Raw genomic sequence first — 13,636 nt, 5'->3', positions numbered from 1 at the left:
TAAGATCGATCAAATCTGTTCTCCCATTGGACCCTGCCTCTGGCCCTGCCAGTACAGTGATTAACTGCTAGCAGTACTATTGTTACAGGAGTCCTCCTCCCAGCACTTACTGCCTCTCACAGGATTGACTTTGTTAAAGTTGGGGAATCCATGGGGTTCCTCTTTAGAATTAAGTCATCTTAGCAGGTGCCACACTTAACATGGTCATCAAGAAATGAGAATTTGTATATCTGCTTCCAGTGTTCATCTGACATTTGTTTGTATTAATCTTACTAGTGTTCACCAAACTCTGTAGAAATACGAGGTTGGGGCCTTTTTAAATTTCAGTGCATTTTTTTTCTAGTGCAATTTTTAAAATTTGCATTGGCTTTTATTTTTTGTTTGGGTACTAGGGAAATGGTAAATAGGTGCTAATATTGCCTGAAGTACATTATTTTTTCTCAAAATTATATAAACGTTAATATCGTAATCATCATAGACAACTTGAAAAGAAAGGCAGCACATTGGTTCCATACATCTGTGAAAGCGTTACCATTAATTGGAGAAATAAGTGTATTGCTGTTGAGAAGTTGGCTTAAAATTGATAAGAACAACCTTAATTGGGAAGACACCCAAAAGCTGTTTTAATGATACCAGGGATGAGTACAGCTAGGCCTTTACTTTTGTAAATTAGTTTGCAGAATAGTTTAGAGTCGTTAGTACAAGATTTCTTTTCAGTAAGCACAGCCTTTCACATGGTAGCTAATTGGAAAAGAAAGTTGAAAAATCAGTCTCTTATTAAAAAGGCCATGATTTTCCTTATGTTTTTTCCCATCTAGAAGGGAATACTTATTTTTTTATTGGCTGTACAGTAAACAAGATGGTAGACTTCAGGTTGTGTGGTATTGTAACTCTGATTTGGGTTTCTGCTTGTATTTTTTCTCCTCCAAAGATTTTTTTGAATAAACAGCCAAACCCAAGAAAGAAGCTTCTTGTGCCTTGTGCACTGGATCGTCCTAACCCTAATTGTTACGTATGTGCCAGCAAGCCAGAGGTGACTGTTCGGCTGAATGTCCACAAAGTGACTGTTCTCACATTACAGGATAAGGTAAGTGCAGGGGCTGGTTCTCTTCCACAAGGTTTGTTCATTTTCCTCTTCTAAAAACAGGAAACCTAGGTTCCCTTCTGCTTGATAGTGTGATAACAAACTAAAAGCCACGTAATTATTCTGAAAGATTCTGACTACTAAGGTGTGTTGCTCTAATATTCTACGTTACTTTACTATCTGGGTTGCTACTGGATTTTTTGGTCTGTGGTTCCAGAGTATGTGCCTCACATCCCAGAAAGGAATAGATGAATTTGGATGGAATATGCACCACAGGTGGTACAGAGATGATACAGTTTCTTGGCAAGCAAGAGACCCTTTGTTCCCAGATAGTGTGTAAATTCTGTGTTTCCTGACAGGCGATATCCCTGATTGTGGTGTGTTAAGTTGGCCTTTTATGAAATGTTGCATTTGGGTATCTGGATTCACCAGTAGTAGAGCTCTGGAGTGAAGGAAGTGGAAGTTTAGGATGTGGTCTAATCCTTAGGTTCCTTCTAAGTTGGCTAGATTAGTTTCTCTATAAATGGCCCAAATGGGTGCCACTTCCCACTTTTGGGATCATTTCAGATTGCTCTCTGATAATCCCCATCATCATGTTTCATATTTATGTGACATGGGGGCGATAGACCCTTGCTGCCTAGACTGCTTGAGAGGGAATAGCCTTTCTCCCAGAACTGATTGCATAGGGCAGATTGATTTGAGCTTATGTTTTGATGGAGAAGCAGCAGGATTTGGTAAACTGGCCAGCAGAGGGTGATTGCCCCCCCCTGCTTTCTTAGGAAATAATTATAGTTGGTATGTAGTCATTCTTGAGCTTAAAAGCAAGCCAGCTATTTGTGGGATAATCAGACCTTTAGAGAATTCCTGTTATTTTTAAGAGCAGCTAGGATTTGACAGATTATCATCACTCCTGATCCATCTTGGAATTTAAAGAGAGTTGGAACTTGGGAAGAGGAAGACTATCCAAGAATCAGTTTTAATGAGAAATTTTCCATCTATAAAACATCTGCAAATAGAGGATTGGCATAGAGACTAAGATGAAATATGCCAAGTGTCTAGCTCAGTACTTCATCTGTAGGGAAGAAAAAATACTAAGCCAGTCAAGAGTTCGCAATCTCCCATTTGGAGGAAGTTTTATCTGAACTTCATCAGTGGTCAACATGGGCATGGAGTAATTGGGTGAATTTCCAGTGCTTTCCTTCATGCCCTGAGGTATCTTGACAAACGACTTTGCCCCTTTCCAATGGAAGGGGAAAGTAAGAGCCTTTATGGAAAAAATGTCTTAAGTTTTTTTATGGTCTTTAGCTATATATACATTAATATTTTGTATCTTTTTTTCTTATAGATAGTGAAAGAAAAATTTGCTATGGTAGCACCAGATGTCCAAATTGAAGATGGGAAAGGAACAATCCTAATATCTTCAGAAGAGGGAGAGACAGAAGGTATCATACATTGCATTTATTCACTCCCCTCATTTGGGTGGAAACTGTATACATGAAAAAGTAACATTAGTTTGTCCATTTACTATACATGTTACTCAGTATCACAGCTGATGGGGCAATATTTGGTCATGGAAGTGCTCTCCCTAGGTGGCACTGCCTTGCTGGGATCACTGCAATTCCAGGTCTGGGGACTCCCGTGTTGTCAGGGTATCTCAGGGACTGTTTCTCAAGAACCCAGTGCATAGTCAGGTTTACAGTGACCATGATGCTCTTGTTCACTAACAAGGAACCACCTTGCCTGTATCATGGATCCTGGGAGCTGAATTAGTAATGAGAAGATTGCTCTGGCTGTTACGGTAGGAAGGGTAATTTAAGGCTATTAGGTGTTTTGTCCAAGAGTAGAGAAAGAAGCCTTGATAGCCCATTATAGAGCAGAAAGTAATGCTGAAAATCAGTGCCCACTTTTGGTTTTCTAGGCTTTCCTTTTCAAAAGTTTAAGCAGGTCAGGGCACTTGGGCGGTACAGTTGGTTAAGCGTCCAACTCTTGGTTTTGGCTCGGGTCATGATCTCGGGGTTGTGGGACTGAGCTCCGTGTTGGTCTGTGCGCTCAGCACAGAGTCTGCTTGGGATTCTCTCTCTCCCTCTCCCTCTGCCCCTCCCACTTGTGCACTCTCTCTCTAAAATAAATAAATCTTTTTTTTAAAAATGCAAGCAAGTCATCCCTTAATGCATTTATTGTAAAAAGTATGATGCATTTGATTCTTTTTTAGCTTTCTTAGAATTAGTTATGGTTATGTCCCCTTCAGACTGCACTAGTCTACGTTCCCATACCTCTTTGGTCACTTTGGCAGCTCATCTCTTTGGGCTACTGTTTTAGTTGATTTCTCCACATCCCCAATTTTGTCAGTGTACCATTACTTTAAAAACCTGGGGGCAGTTTTCCCCAAGTACATGATGTATTTATTCACACATTTGTTCATTGGTCATTTATTCAGGACACTTTGCCATATCCTAATGAGGTTATTCAAATGTCAAGCCTTTACATTAAAACCTAGTGTCAGGATTCTTGACTGCAGATTTTGTCAAGAAAATATTTGAGATACTAGGTCATGAGTAATTCGAGGCCGTGTTTTGGATAGGTAGTAGTCTATTTTAAGAAATCTAGTTGAATATTTAAGCCCCATTTTAGCCAGCTGTCTTCATACACACAGAGAAAGTTTATCCATGACTATATACATTCTCTCCTTGGTTCTGTGGTTCTGGCCAGCTCTTTCAAATGCTAGGACTTTAAAAATGGAAACAGGTCAATAATCTCTGTGGCTTAAGTCTCTGGCCCTTTTCCACAAAATACATGTGCTACTGAGGGGGCTAGCATTTATTCAAATATGTTTAGAGTCCTTCTGTGTTATAGGTATAGTCCTAGGTGTTTATAATTCAAGAATGAATAAGGCAGTGGTCCCTGTCTTGAAGTACTTTAGAGCCTGGAAGGAGAGGAGAAATGATGAACAAGTGGATTTAGTACAATCTAAGAAATAACTATAGGAACAGACGTATAAGGTAAGAATTAGAGCCTTGTAAAGAGAGGAGGGTTACGGGAGAAAGGACTCCTGGGCCAGTTCCTAAGGATGTAAAGGCCCTCTGGGCAGAGAAGGCAGTATCTGCACCTGCACAGAATCAGCAGCCTTTACAAACGTAAACGGCTTTTGGAATGGCCAGTTGTTTGTTTCAGTGGAAAGTGGGGTGCTGCGGCTTAGCGGTGGTGGCACAGCTAGAGGGCTTTCTGTGGCGTACACGTGACATGTGTTTGTCATCCTCTTCCCCAGTGCCCTGCTACCACCAAGGCTTCTAAGCAGGGAAGTAATATATTAACTTCTAGCATTGTCTGCCGGGGGGGATTAGGCATGTGAAAGAGGAAGCGGGGAGCTATTTAGGGAGGAAAAAATGAAGGTAACGAGGGATTTTTACTGAGGCAGTAGCAGATGTCATGGTTGAGATTTGGAGTCAGAGTTCAGGGGCCAGGTGAGGAAAAGTGGCACTGTTGGGCTGATACAGGACTGCCGCCATGACTCTGCCTTTAGAGATGGTGCTAGGTGACGAGAATAGAATGAATGCACAGTAACTATTTTTTCAAACATGTTGGGTCTGAGGAGTTTGTAGTGAGTGGAGAATGTGAGAAAGGACTTGAGGATGGAAGTGTGGGTAGGAATTATTCTCTGAAGGCATTCCAGGTAGATTAAAAAGTTAAAATAAGAAACCTGCAGGGGCATCCCCATGGCTCAGTCAGTAGAGCATGCGGCTCTCGATTTCCAGGTCATGAGTTGGAGCTCCACATTGGGCATAGAGTTTACTTAGAAAAAAAAAAAAAAATCGGGAAGGGAGAGGAGGGGGGATTGGTTAGCCCGGTGATGGGTATTAAGGAGGGCACGTACTGCATGGAGCACTGGGTGTTACACGAAAACAATGAATCTTGGAACACTGTACATCAAAAACCAATGATGTATTGTATGGTGACTAACATAACATAATAAAATTTTTAAAAAATCTATAAAAGAATTAGAAACTGGGGCGCCTGGGTGGCTCAGTCGTTAAGCGTCTGCCTTCGGCTCAGGTCATGATCCCAGGGTCCTGGGATCGAGTCCCACATTGGGCTCCCTGCTCAGCGGGAAGCCTGCTTCTCGCTCTCCCACTCCCCCTGCTTGTGTTCCTGCTCTCGCTATCTCTCTCTCTGTCAAATAAATAAATAAAATCTTAAAAAAAAAAAAAGAATTAGAAACTGTCAGTAGTTTCTGGGTTTCAGGTTCAAGGAGGGAGGATCCTTTCTAAGCATTTTCCTTATAAGCGACAAAAGAAATTATAAACACTAACAAAAAAAAAGATTACTAGATCATATAGAAAAATCACGTAAATTTAATGACAACTAGAATTTAAAATACAGTTTACTTAGTATGTGCCAGGCACTACATAGGTCAACAGGTTCTATACACTCTGTGCCCCTCATGGAGCAAATACTCAATAAAACGCAGTCTGTCGTGAAGAGGGGGTGAAACTGGGAGCAAAGTGAGGAAGCAGTTTTGTAAGTGATACTTGAGTGCTTTTACAGGTCGAGAGAAGAGCATTTGAACGTGCAGGAGAGAAAGGGTAATTAAGGCAGAAAGACTCAGAAATAGGAGGAGGTGGTGACATCAAAAGTTTGATTGGAGGAATTGTTCTTCATTGGAATATTTATAATCCATGTAGCAAAGATTTTTTTTTTTTTTTAAAGATTTATTTATTTATTTATTTGAGAGAGAGAGAATGAGAGAGAGTACATGAGAGGGAGGAGGGTCAGAGGGAGAAGCAGACTCCCTGCCGAGCAGGGAGCCCGATGCGGGACTCGATCCCGGGACTCCAGGATCATGACCTGAGCCGAAGGCAGTCGCTTAACCAACTGAGCCACCCAGGCACCCTCCATGTAGCAAAGATTTATTAAATGCTGTGGGTATTAGGCACTGTGCAGAAATGACACGTAGAAGCTAAAACTAGATTGGAGTGATAGGGGAGGTCCTGTAGGCTCGTCATTTGAGAAATGTTGAAAAATGGAAAATCCATTCAAATCAACAAATTTTCTCATTTTCTGAATCATAGAATTTGCTGAAAAGTAGTTTGTTGGAGTTGTCATGGATAACCTCTTTGCAAGTAGAATATATTTTGAACAACTCTAAAAGTTGTCTTCCAACTCCTCCAGGATTCCAGATTAATTTGGTTTGAATGGGAGAATGTTGTCAGAACTCCACACGGTTTGGTTCTTTTTAAGCAGTTTTAATAGTTGGAGTATTCTTCATTCAGGGCTGAATTTCTAAGTGCCTAATATTTTAGTGCATTAGTTTGGTAGAGTCACCATTCCAAAATACACAGACAGGGTGACTTAAATAACAAATTTATTTTCTCATAATTCTGGAGGCTACAGGTCGTTAAAATCAAAATGTCCACAGGTTTGGTTTCTCTTGAGGGACTTCTTACAAGGATTCTGGTTAGGTTGGATTAGGGTCCACCCTAACAGCCTCATTACAACTTACTCAGCTCTTTAAAAAGCACTATCCAAATACAATCACGTTCTGAGATGCTGGGGTTAGGACTCCCAACATAGGAATTTTAGGGGGCAACAGAATTCAGCTCATAGTAGGGGTTTAATCTTTTTTAAATTAATAGGATTGCTCCAGTGGAATATATAACTGAAGTATCTATTCCTTTCCAATTTCTTAGCTAATAATCACAAAAAGCTGTCAGAATTTGGAATTAGAAATGGCAGCCGGCTTCAAGCAGATGACTTCCTTCAGGACTACACTTTATTGATCAACATCCTTCATAGGTAGGAACTATTAATATTTTAAGTGTAAGAAATTATTTGAATATAAAAACTTTAAAGTGAAGAAAAAATGTTTTCTTACCCTTAAGCCCTCCTGTTCGTTTGAAACCATGCAGTATATTTGCTTGAGTTGGCTACTAAGTTCCCTGAGGCTTGACCTACAGAAGAATTTGGGAATTCAAAAACAAAAGGGATAGGCAAAAAATATTTAAGGGTAAGTCATCATAGTGTCTAATCAGAAAGATCTAGAAAAGGTAGAAATCCAGACATTTGAATCAGAAGTGAATTCATTTTGATAATTGAACTAAAATAAAAACTTCTATTATTTTAAAGATTCATTAGAAGAAAAGAAATCTTCCTCCCATTAGACAGATATTTCATTTGTGGTGTATAACAATAACAAGACATTTAAAAATTATCCTATAGAGAATTTTGAATCAAGTATTTTTTTCTTTTCGATTTAATGTCCTGCTATTTTTATAAAAAGCATTCATGTGCTTGCATTACAGAATATTTGCGTATATGTAACAATTAGAATGAGATGGTCCTCCACTTTGGTATGGTTAGCTGTTGAATAAGGTGCATTTTTGTGCATGCTCCCATTGATAGACCCAAACTACACAGTGACTTAGACTTTTGGGCACCATCTAACAAACGTGAACGGGGTTGCCATCTGCATCCAGTTGTTTTGCCAATATTGCCATCTCTCTATGAACTTCAAGCTTGTGTAGTTGTTTGGAGAATATCACATTTTATGTACTTGTTTGGTTTATAAAAAGCGTAAAATGACAGGAAAAACTGAATGTGAGTTAGTAGTAATAAGTACAACTTTCACAAAGTTAGACAGTTGAGTCAAAGATAGATATTGCTAGGGAGTGATCTCTAGCCTCAGACACCATTGGATGCCAGTGGTGTGCTTGTGTTCAATTATACAAGAAAAAACAACGGAAGGACATGTACAATAAAATGGATATATATCAGATGGTGTCTAAAGAGGAGGCATAATTAGGGTTTTTTTTATCATATTTTTTAGCTCTCTGGGAACAGAACCCCCCCTTATAACATGTAAGTCTTTTGCTTGACTTTCATGCATTAAACTTTCATACATGTTTTTGGGAACTCATTACCAAAGCAGGGTGCTGCTGGTCAAGATGGGAAACCCAGAGCCCATGTAACCCCCCTATTCCTAGAACACCAAATGGCTCTGGTCAAGAGCAGAGTAGAGTGTGTAAATCTTTAAACATGGTAGCTGAAGAAATAATGCCTAAGAGCTAGTTTGGGCCACAGAGTTTTGAACTCCATTTTCTGCTCTAGCAGTAAAAGTTGTGTTAATATTTTTTAAAGACCTTTTCCTTGATTTGAAGGGGCATTGGTATTGACCATTTGAATTATCCCAAAAATTTGTTATGTGCAGTCTTATTTTTGGTTTTATTAGCTCTTTGAAAATCAGGATCTATTTGGTGTGTACATCGTACTTGCACTTAGAGCTTTGAGGAGCAGTGTCTCTGTTGTTCCTTTGCTTTTGTCAGTAGTTGTGGTGGCCCAGTTTTACAGTGTGTTGTTCTTTTACAGTGAGGACCTAGGGAAGGATGTTGAATTTGAAGTTGTTGGTGATGCCCCAGAAAAAGTGGGGCCCAAACAAGCCGAAGATGCTGCCAAAAGCATAACCAATGGCAGTGACGATGGAGCTCAGCCTTCCACATCCACTGGTGAGTCATGGCCCCAGCCAGCCAGCACTTTAATTATCCACCAAGCAGGCCATTATATAGAAACGAACTGTGATTATTTTATGAATTTGACCATAAAACAGAAATCCATAGGACTATTAGAGGTGTGTATTGATTTGGCGTTGATTGTTTTAATGGAGCTCTGAATATATGAACCAGTGAAGACATTAAAGACTAGGGGAAATTCTTACGGAAAATAGGAACTGTTCTTTTTTGTTAGTGGGTTTTTACAACTGGAAATGTCCGTGAATTTACAAGTGCATGAAGATACTTCATCCTTTGTAGTAGTAGTTTTGGATTTTGGGTACCTGTTTTATTTAGGGGAAACAAATCAGTGCATCTGACTATTTTGAGTGAACAGATGCTGTGAGTATAGGATTTTTAGCATTTCACAGTCTCTCAGAACCATTATGACTTTGGTAAAGTGCATCAGAGGCTCTGTTTCCCTGGGTTTTCAGTACTAGTGCTTGGTGCTTTACTGTGTGCTCAGATTTGGATGTTTCCTACCTACCCACATCCCACAACAGCCCCCCTCCCTTCATTCTTTACTCAGGAAACTAAAAGTTACCAACTTTTTTTACTTCTTTGTTTCCATTTCTTTAACCCTGTGTCTTTGGTGTTCTTTGGAATATGGTTGTTCTTGGTTCTTACGTTCTCTGAGAATTTTAAAGATGGACTTTGAGACTAGCTAGAGTGTGGTCCACCTATGAGCCATGGGGTCATGGCCTTTTTCCCCTCTCCAAAAATAGAAAAGTCTATCATTTTCCTGTGAGGAAGGGACTGTGGTAGTTTTTCAGAAACCATAATTTGAAATGTGAATTGATTGATCCCTTACTGTGGGTCGGTTTGGGAGGCAATAGCAACGAGTAAGATGGGTAGGTACTCTGCCTTTGCTTTGGCGCGGGGGTGGAGGGTGGGTTGGGGGTGGTACACGAAACCAGCTGTGGTGTAAGGTTATGAGCATGCACGGTAGAGCCAACTGCGTGGATTTGAATCCTGGCCTCATCCTCTGCTATTGTGTGACCTTGGGCAAGTCAATCTCTGTACGTCAGTTTCCTTTTCTGGAAAACGGATAATAATGTTATCTTCTTTATAGGGTTGTTGTGATGATTAAATGAGTTGTTATATGCAAAGTGCTCAGAACAGTTCCTGGCACATTGTAAGTGCTATATATATGTTGTTGTTGTTGTTGTTTTATTACTATTACTACCACTACCAGTATTAGGATATGCACCCTCCCCTTTTCTGTTGGAGAAATAGAAACAAGGAGCTATAATAACTTGAGTTCTATAATGCTTGTTACAATTTTTTGTTAAGATTAGAAAACAAATTGGTGCTTGTTACAGAAAACATTAAAACAGTACAGAAATGTGTCATGTATAAAGTGAAGGTTCCCTAACGGTAGCCTACCATTCTTAAGTTTGGTGTATATTAGAAATGCCAGCTTTTCACTTTCATAAAATATTAGTAAATCACTCATAACTCCCACACTTGTAACCATTTTTTCCTTTTTTTCTGAAATAAGCACAAGAGCAAGATGATGTGCTCATAGTTGATTCAGATGAAGAAGGTCCTTCAAATAATGCTGACATCAGTGAAGAAGAGAGAAGTCGCAAGAGGAAATTAGATGAGAAAGAGAATGTCAGTGCAAAGAGGTCCCGCACAGAACAGACAGAAGAGCTTGATGATGTTATAGCATTAGATTGAACAGAAATGCTTCTAAACAGAACCCTCTTACTGGGCAGAACCAGGTTATTTGTTATGTTCTTTGTTCCAAAGGGAAAAAATTGACACCAGTGACTTGAAGATGATTCTGCTCCCTTTGAAAGCAAGCATTCATTTTGCTAGAACAATTAGAAACACTGCAGTATGCTGTATTGAAAGTAGGAATATAGTTTTAAAGCCCTTTGAACAAAGTGTGTGCATAACCAGTCATGAGATGAAACAACACGATGCATGTTGCCTTTTTAATGTAAATACCCTTAGGTATCATTTAACAGTTTTAAAATATTGTCGTTTAGTAAAGTTGATACCTGGTTATAAATATTATGCCTTTATTTTTGGTTAGAAGAAGAATTATTTTTAGCCTAGATCTAACCATTTTCATACTCTTAACTGACTGAAACAGATTCAAAGAAGTATCAAGTGCTATGCATTGAAATGTGTTTTTAAATGTTAACTGGCACTATGTATATTAATGTAAAACAATGTTAATTTACTCAAGTTTTCAGCTTGTACTGCCTGGTATGTCTGTGTAAGAAGCCAGTTTTTGTGTATTGTTACAGTTTCAGGTTATTTATATTTGATGTTTTGTAGAACTCAAATACGACTATACTGTACTTATGGACCAAATAAATGGCATCTGCATACTTGTTACACATGCCTGCATAGTTCACGTCTCTGCTGCCTTACTGGGTTTATGTATTACTGCAGGCATGAGAAATTCTTTCCTTCTAAAGAGTTAACTCATAATGAATGTGAAGGTTAAATGATCTCCACTGTTTGCCATAGATAAGTACTTTCTAAAATAAAGCTTTTATGGCAGTGTTACTTTTTAAGTTTGGATTGTAAACAACTGGCCTTCTGTTGAGAACATTAAGTGATCTTTGCCCAGCCCCAGGAACTTAGAACCTTGGATTTGAGATTCCAGAGCAGGGGAGAGTCTTCCTTATTCTGCAGTCTTCTCTGGGTTGCCCCTCCCCACCCCCCACCCCCGATTCATCAGAGTCCCTTCTTGAGTATACCATTTAAGGTCCAACTCCAGCCTACAGAAGTGGCCAGACCAGCCCTGGATGGATCAGCACCCATGTCTCCGCCTTGGACCTCAGAGGGCCTTGGCCCTTAGGGTACTCTCCTCACACAGATGTGCCTTGAGTTTTCAGATAACAGAAACCCCTGAAGCTGTTCCCCCCCCACCCACCCCATTTGATACCTCAGCCTTTGGTGGTTTTGTGGCTACAGTCAATTAAATTTCAAATTGTTAACTCATTAAATTTTGTTCCACTTTGTATAATTCTTACTCTGCCTTCTAGCTTATTAACTCTTGCTCCTTGTTTTGTATCATTTGTAAATTCAGCATGTAATCAAAGCCTTCAGAAAAATGTTGAACAAGACTCAGCCCTCAGGAGCATGCCGCTTGATGCCTGCAGGATGGACTGACTTCCAGCCTTCAATACAGCATTGGGCAAACTGAAGCCCCACCTACAACTATATGAGCCCGTGAGGTTCACTTTGCCTTTAGATTTTTAGATGTTCCATTTTCCTCCAGAAAAAAAAATCTCAAAATTACAGAACTATGTAACAGACAATGGTGAAATATTCTGGAATTCCACCTCTCAGAAATGTTTCAGTTAACTGGTTGGTCACTGGTGATCATGTTTCAATTTTGAAATGCCATTCCTAAAACCTAACCCTGCCCTTGTAGACTCAATTGTCAAAATGGTTTCCAGCATTTTGTATATTTTATTTTTTTCCCATTTGTACATAAATAGCAGTAAGAGCCAGTTTGATCTGCAGAGATAGGTTTCTGTTTTGGCAGACCAGTGGTTTTTATCTCTGCAACAACTCTATTACTACCTTTTCCAGCAGGTTCTGTCCATTTTCAACCTGTTTTTATAAAATCAGGGTTTATCAGCAAGGCAGATCCGATACATGGGTCTTGCCCATGTAGACTAGGCAGATCCAAGCTGCCTGCACGCCCCTGGAGCATGGACACGCTTTAGATGTGGCCTGATATTTGTGGTTTTCCCGTGCGAGTTGTCTTCTCAGTTGGGGAGCCAGACGCAGAGCTCGTCAGGGGCCTTTCCCCAGTAGCTCTACCCTGAAATACAGTCTGACAAACCATCTTCCAGCCTTAATGGGAACAGTCTGCTGACCCAAGCTTACCTATCTAGTCTGTTGTCCCAAAGATGAGTCTGTATACTTGGCATGTACGAGAGGATTCAGTGTTTTAATATGGAGCCTGACCACATAAGTAAGCAATCAGGCAGACATCAGTGTAATCAGTCAGCCAAAACCTTCAGTAACAGGCTGTTGAGGAACAGAATCTTTACAGTGTTCAAATGTTGCTGTACAGATAACTCACCAAGGAAAAAACAGCCACCTTGGAAAATGGACTGATCTGTCCCCGCTGTAATCACATACTCAAACCTGGTATCAGGGACACCTTAACGTGTGCTTCCCAGTGAGATGATATGAAGACTACAACAGCACTGAGAAAAAAACCTGTTCACCTGAACCTAATGCAGCAGCTAGACCCAACTTCCAGCTGACAGGAAAGAGGGTGTAGAGGAACGAGCTAAACAACATTAGGAGGAAACAAGTACAGAATGTGGGACGTTCTTGAACTCAAGTGCAAAATACATGACTAGCAATTCTTGCGATAATTGGAAATTTGGAAATGGGATAAAGTGATAATGGAAGTATTTCTTAGGTATGATAATGTCCTGTACTTAATGTAGGCCAGTGTCTTTATTCTTCGAATATTAGGGATGAAGCTTCATAACAATTTTTAAATGGCTCAGCAAAATACACAATACAGGAAGAAAAAGATAACATTTATTAAATCTAGGTGGAGCCTATATACGTTGTTCATTGTACTATCCAACTTTTCTCTGAAAACTTTCGTAATAAAAGTGGAGAGAGAGAGATATATATATAGTCTGTATTTTCCTTCTGTGCCTATGTGACTTTCAAGTTTTGTAATGAATACTTATGATTTTAATCAGAAAGGCAATAAAGATTAAAAATATAAGTTGGCATGGAAAAGTGTTGCAGTGATTCCTGGGTCCAACATTGATGAAGTCCGCTTTGTTCATCCTTGTTGCTAGGCTGTGACTTAGGAAGAATTCTTTCATTTGAGCCTCCAGAGAACTAAGAAGAGAGCCAAGTTGCTCCCGGTAGATTAATGGTTCACTTAGAAGTTCCAGAAAACATTTGGTTCATAATAGATGTTCCTCTTCCTGGAAATTGCCCATGGGTGGCCAAGGAACATTGGCAAATTTAAGCTTCCTACTAGCCCTTTGTAATGTACAGAAAA

The 13,636-nt window shown here is 39.7% G+C and overlaps 1 protein-coding gene across 1 annotated transcript in view; it reads left to right on the top strand.

The window, feature by feature from the left end:
* The window catches only part of UBA2 (ubiquitin like modifier activating enzyme 2), a 41,608-nt gene extending 28,249 nt beyond the window's left edge, over positions 1-13,359 (top strand). The window contains exons 13-17 of the mRNA XM_021701020.1: positions 932-1,087; positions 2,430-2,526; positions 6,769-6,874; positions 8,444-8,580; positions 10,124-13,359. Of these exons, the coding sequence (XP_021556695.1) occupies positions 932-1,087; positions 2,430-2,526; positions 6,769-6,874; positions 8,444-8,580; positions 10,124-10,305 (678 nt within the window). The 3' untranslated portion in view covers positions 10,306-13,359. The remainder of the gene's footprint in view (positions 1-931; positions 1,088-2,429; positions 2,527-6,768; positions 6,875-8,443; positions 8,581-10,123) is intronic.
* Positions 13,360-13,636: the final 277 nt, after the last annotated feature.

This window comes from Neomonachus schauinslandi, chromosome 16, assembly GCF_002201575.2.
Source record: "Neomonachus schauinslandi chromosome 16, ASM220157v2, whole genome shotgun sequence".
In the NCBI taxonomy this organism is placed as follows: Eukaryota; Metazoa; Chordata; class Mammalia; order Carnivora; family Phocidae; genus Neomonachus; species Neomonachus schauinslandi.
This window is presented reverse-complemented; position numbering and strand designations above follow the sequence as displayed.